The following is a 6,235-nucleotide window of genomic DNA, read 5'->3' on the forward strand; positions in this document are numbered from 1 at the left end:
CCCTAATTTTGACTTTTTATCATATGGGAAATTGAATGAGCTTTCCGTCGATATAAGATTCGTCCAAAACGGACACTCGGTGAAGAAGTTAGAGCGATTTTAGAACTCAGTATTCTCGATGGACAAGCCGTCGCATCGCACCAAGCCCTTAATCCGCAATTGTCAATTTCTAGAGGGTCACCGCGTCGCAGTGAACCCTAGATCCACATTTGTCAAAACCAGTAGCTCGTCGCGATTAGACCGCGTCACGATGGGTATAGCGATGAACCCATCGCCGCGACGCGGTGAAGCCTTACACGGCGTACCTGTTGCGAATTTTAAAAATCCAAAGGGGCAGTCTAGTTTTTTGCCCGCATACCAAGTCATGAAAACAAGAGATTTAGGGTGTTTTTGAGCAAAATAAGCCTATCTTTCATCAAATTACTCGAGAGCACTCCCAAGGGTTTCAAACTAAAAACCCAAATAAAGATTCAACCGTGGGTTTTCGAAATTGATTGAAGATTTGGAATTCCCAAACCGTAGGCTTCAAGAATCAGTCACTAATTTCCTATTTTATGGTACGCGGGGTTTTCCTAAAATCTCATGGGAATAGAAATCATGATTTTTAGAAAGGGGTTTCGGGTTTATGAATACATTCATGTTTTAGAAGCATTGATGATATTGTTTTGGCCTTTAGGCCTTCCCCCAAATTGATTTGAAATTATATATATATGTAAGCATGTATCTTAAGGTTGATGATTGAATTGAGAGCATGATCCATGAAAAATCCCTCTCTTGTTATGATTTTCCTTTCCTTATGATATGCTATGAATTGTTTTGAATGCATCTTACAAAGCATGATATGAAATGTCTTGAGTAATGTTATATTTGGATTATGATTTTGATTTCAAAAGAGAGGGTTGTTTATGTTGATGAATGTTGAACATAATCATATAATGAAAAGAGTTGCATGGGTTGTTAAAGATTGCATGAACACCATTTGTTTGTTGAAAGAATGAGAATTTTTGTATAGTTTTGACTTATGTTTTTGGAACATGAAATCTCTTATGCAAATTGCATGTTTGGGTGGTCTGAACTATATTTTAATGAAAGATCATGCTTATTGCATTATGACTCCAAAAACATGACTTGCAAGTCCCGGTATGACGATACCAATTCAGACAATGCCATAACAGACACAGACACAGACTAATATAGAAATCAGACTTTATCGAACTTTCATGATTTAGACTTTAGAATTATACATGTTCAGAAAAGGATAAAAGTGGGCTTAAAGAGATGTTAGGTGGTTCCCCGAAGAAGGCACGAGTTCAGACAACTCATTGCCCAAAATCGTGATTTGCCGATCCGGGTATATTATATTACGCAGGCCTAGTGCCCTGTGGCGTATCAGACCCAGACCACTCCAACCCTTGCGGCACACTTAGGTTGGGGGCTTCCCCGCCGAGTCAATGGCGGATTCCATATAGCCCGTGGAATATCAGACTTGTAGGGGAGAACCACCTAACTCGGAAGTAATTCAAAGATCAGAAAACTGCATTGACAAAAAGTTTTATGATTATTCAAGAAATGCCCAAGTGTTTTGAACCATATCATACATGATGTTTTGTAATCTGCTCTGATCTATTTTATATGTATAAATTCATTATTTTGGATTTCTTCGCGTACCAGTACAACTGTATCGAACCCCCTACCTTCCAGGTTCTGAGACACAATCTAGGGGTCCTGATAAGCAGTAGAGTTCCTAAGACGGAAGTGCAGAGTTCAGTTGGTGAGCCTTCTATAATTCAGAAGGCCTATTTATTTCCTGACATTTATCATTAGTCATGTAGTAGAGATTTCGCAGATGGTTTTCAGATGTTGTAAGATGGTTTTGGATTTCATTTTCCATTTTTGAACTTGTATCAGACTTATGACCATGATTCCGTTTCGCTATATATTTTCTTCCGCATTTCCTTAATTTTGTATGAATGGTGTATATGATTACAAGTTAGAAGGGCGTCCGGGCCTTCGTGGTTCGGGATGCTCGTCATGGCAAGGGCCTCGGTTCGGGTCGTGACAATATATGTCCACCAAGCAGAATTCTGTTTGGATTATGTTTGAGACATACTCGAGCATTTTAAGGAGAAAAACAAAAACTCTGCTGGCATATTGTGTGTGATACTGGTAAGCATCATGAAAGTGATACCGCACATCCTCTGGAGACTTGGTGAAAATAAATTTCTTGATTTAAAAACGAACTGGAAAAAATAAATCGCATACCACAAAGCTGCCATCATCCGTAACAGTAGTATAGCGTAACAGCCAGAAGTCACGAGGAGGTGCCAAAGTTGTTGGAGCATAAAGCTAAACAGTACGACACTTTCATAAGATCTTCAAGCATGCATAAGAGGACTGAAGGCACAACTTCACAAGTAGTGAAAATCATGGATCATAGTGACCTACCTGCATGTAAAGAAGTTCAATGGTTCCACCATTGGCAGTAGGCAGCATATTTAGAACTTCAACAGCCCGGCAGTCACGATACCAGGAAGGGCGATCCTTAAGGATTTCAGCAACCTAAAGGGAGTTTAGCCAATTAGTTTCAAATTATAATCCCAAAGACGACCCAAGAATAGATAACCAACTTACCCTTGTTGGATCTAAACCAACCAGGCCACAAGCTCTAGCTGCCATGCCAGTGCAACCATGAGAAATAGCAATGATTCCAATGGAATCCGGACCAGGCTAGTCATAATAGCATGAGCAATGATCAGGACGAGTCACTTAGGCATAAACAAACTTAAATAGTGATATAGCTATAACTAAAGTGAGGGAAAAAGGTAGCATGACAGTAATATGGTCCTCACATGCAATGAGATCGACAAGGGTGAATACCAATTGCATGAAAGATTCAGTTTGAATAATACATTTCAAAACCATAAGAATATAACATCGTATAAACTTGTACTCCCTTTGTTTCAATTTATGTGACTACATTTCTTTTTTGCTTCATTGGGAATAGATCGGTAATATTATATATTTGGAAACAATTTAACTTAAATTTCAATATTAACCTTAATGACAACTTTAATACCCCACAAATATTATGGATCACAAATTTCAAAAGTTCTCATTTCTCTCTTAAAGTGTGCAGTAGAACGGAAGGATTATGTGTTTTAAGATTATGGTTTGGGAAACTGTGTCCTTGATAACATTAGCCAAAGGAATTGGCTACTGCTCCATAATTCATTGAAGATACTTATAAAGAAAAAGAAGAAGCATCCTGTTTCTTGCATACGATGTTAGGACATTGCAGTTAGCGGGTTTCAACATAATATTGATTGGAACAGATTAGCTACGTGAATGTTTTAACCACGTGATAGTACACCTGAAGAGTCTTAACGAAAAAGAGCATAAAAAAATATGAAGCACTTCCTTCACCAGAAAAAAACACCACACTTTTCTGTAGAGAATAACTAAATTTATCTGTCCATTATTTTATTAAGATATACCTTCATTCCAGGCATTTGGACCCACTCAACAGCAGTTCCAGTAGCCTTTGAAAGAAACTCTGTCAAAGTCTCTTCTGCAATGGACAAAAGCCTGGAAAAAAACACAAAAAAGCAGAGCAATTGCCACAAGCCACCCACAAACACCATAAAAAAAAACAAGATAAGAAAAGGACCCAACAACCATAATCCCACTAACCCTGCAGGACTAGCATCTCTTGGGGGATGCTGAGGTGTCAAGTGGTGTTGACCACTCGTTACCACTGATTCACAACTGGAGTCTTTTGAAGCAAGCTTTGTCTGCAAAACAAGAATCACACTTTAACCCTCGGTTACCTAAAATGTTAGGAGGTAATAATGCCTAAAACCAATAGCTTACAGTTTGAGTTTGCTTGAGGAAGTATCCATTTTCATATACCAGTTGAGTAACTTGCTTCTGCAATCTATCATTCTCTTCCACTAATAGCTTGTTCATTGCTGACAGCTTTCTATTCACACCCTGAAGCCTTGATGACTCTTTCCTCTGTTTTTCCCGGCATCTGCGTACCTCGACAAAGCAAAAAATAATAAACAATCCAAAGGTTGGTATTTGGGGTCATTATATGAATCCTTTACCCCGACTAATAACAACAACAATGTACCCAGCGTAATCCCACAAGTGGGGTCTAGGAAGAGTAGAGTGTACGCAGACCTTACCCCTGCCCTGTGGAGGCAGAGAAGTCATTTACGGAAGACCTTCAGCTCAAGTGCAGCAAATCAAAGTAGTCATGAAAAAGGAAATGTGGTTTTACACAGACTAACAACAACATACCCAGTGTAATGCCACAAGTGTATGGAGACCTTACCCCTACCTCGTGGAGGTAGAGAGGATGTTTATGCAAGACCTCAGCTCAAGTGCAGCAAATCAAAGTAATTACGAAATAGGAAATATGGCTTTACCCGGACTAACAAAATGGAGTAATTAAAACATAATCTTTGAGTAGTTAGGGAATAATACCTTCTATTTTGAAACCAAACTTTGATTTGCCTAGGCTCAATGTGGGAGAGAATAGGACATTCACGAATAAGCTGCTGACGACGCATTGAACTGGGTTTTGGACATTCATGATATAGCCTTTCAAGAGCTTCAACCTGCTCAGGTGTATAACGGACATACTTGCCGTTATCTTCAACTGATCTACCATCTTTGCAGGACATTGATATTATGAAAAGGTCTCACAATCCAAACACGCCGTTTTACCACTAATCACAAAACAACCTTTCCCCCCAACAATTCAAACCCTAATCACTTTCAGCTAATTGTCCTTTCTATCAAAAATAAGAACACAACATTTTCTTGATAATATCAAAAGGGGAAGAGGTCCTAAAATCAAGAATCTTGATATGGAAACAACCAATTACCAAAACGAAACGGCGTTTATCCCTCAGCCTCAAGCACTAGAAAACATATTTCTTTTTCGATTTCAGAGCTCCCCAAGAACTAAATATTCATTTTCACCATTACCAACATCAAACTAAACATAAAAAAAGTTCTAACCATTAGGAATACTCATCAACTAAATGCACCATTATTTCATAAAGACTTGTAAGATTCATGTCTACTGCCATCCACTTGCCAATCAGTAAAGTGCCACCAACCTTTGGATTCTTGAAACAACATTAGACATGTATCTACCAAAAAAAAAAAAGAAAAAAATTCCAAACTTTAAGGTTTGGAAAGCATAATAAGCAAAACCCAAGAAACCAACTTTCCAACTTTTTCACTTGTTTCCAGGTTTCAGCATCTTTACTCAACCTATCAAAAAACAAATTCACAATTATTGAAGAAGGCAGATCTTGAATGATGAATACAATGGGCTGAAAAAGGTAACTGAAAGTTGGGAAAAATGAGAGATAATGTGATGGTATTTTGTTTGGATTAGGAAAGTGGATTTGAGCTGTCAAAAGGGTGAAGTGTAAATCAGTAGTTCGTTACCTTTTCTTTTCCTCTTTTGAGGCTCCCCTTATTCTACATACTCTAGTCTACTACAGTATGTTGTATGTGACACTTAGCTGACTGCAGAGACTGCACCAGGAATTTCTCTCACACAGACCTCCCTATGCCCCTTTGAAATGATTCACCATATTCCAATTATACTTCGGGCGACCTCCCTATGCCCCTTTGAAATGATTCACCATATTCCAATTATACTTCGGGCTCGTTGGTACGGGTTTAAAATTAGGATAAGGCCAAAGCATCGGTACACGTTCAAATTTGTTGTCAAAATTTACTTACACCCCTAAGCTAAAGTATGACTTATACCTATTAGGCTTCTAAATCCCTTAAATTTTATTCCAATTGGGCATTTTTTCCCTGTTCTCATCAGTTTGTTTGCGCGTGTCTCCAAACGCCGCTGATGTGGAAAGTTATCCACATAAAACTCTCCACGTGGATAAATTAAATCCACATATACTTATTACATTTTGAATGAAAAAAAATCATTTGAACGGTTCTTTCTCTCTCCCCGTTAACTCTCTCTCTAAGATAACCCTAAATTAACCCTAATTTAACCAAAATTTCACTCAATTGAAGGAGAAATTTGGGGGTTTTTCCGCAAATCTTTCTTGTGTAAGTGTTATTATGATTTATATTTGTTAATTTTGTTGAATTTTAGCATATTTCAGTTTTTAGGGTTTTGAAATTTCACTTAGGGCTGTGATTTTGGAATATTCCGTCTCTTTCTTAACATGCATTAAAAGTTGTA

The 6,235-nt window shown here is 38.1% G+C and overlaps 1 protein-coding gene across 5 annotated transcripts in view; it reads right to left on the bottom strand.

Annotated features, from left to right (window-relative positions):
• LOC107850741 (homeobox-leucine zipper protein ATHB-15) overlaps nt 1-5,638 on the bottom strand; it is a 24,977-nt gene extending 19,339 nt beyond the window's left edge. For 2 of the 5 annotated variants that reach the window (XM_047400333.1, XM_047400334.1), the window contains exons 1-8: nt 5,467-5,637; nt 4,489-5,286; nt 3,871-4,030; nt 3,691-3,791; nt 3,495-3,585; nt 2,632-2,727; nt 2,446-2,559; nt 2,263-2,346 (exon numbers count right to left, since the gene is read on the bottom strand). In XM_047400333.1, the coding sequence (XP_047256289.1) occupies nt 2,263-2,346; nt 2,446-2,559; nt 2,632-2,727; nt 3,495-3,585; nt 3,691-3,791; nt 3,871-4,030; nt 4,489-4,688 (846 nt within the window). In that variant the 5' untranslated portion in view covers nt 4,689-5,286; nt 5,467-5,637. The other 3 variants (XM_016695474.2, XM_016695475.2, XM_016695477.2) reach the window with 3 other exon arrangements.
• Between the last annotated feature and the right edge of the window lie 597 nt (nt 5,639-6,235).

The sequence above is a fragment of the Capsicum annuum genome, chromosome 12, assembly GCF_002878395.1.
Source record: "Capsicum annuum cultivar UCD-10X-F1 chromosome 12, UCD10Xv1.1, whole genome shotgun sequence".
NCBI classification, from domain to species: Eukaryota; Viridiplantae; Streptophyta; class Magnoliopsida; order Solanales; family Solanaceae; genus Capsicum; species Capsicum annuum.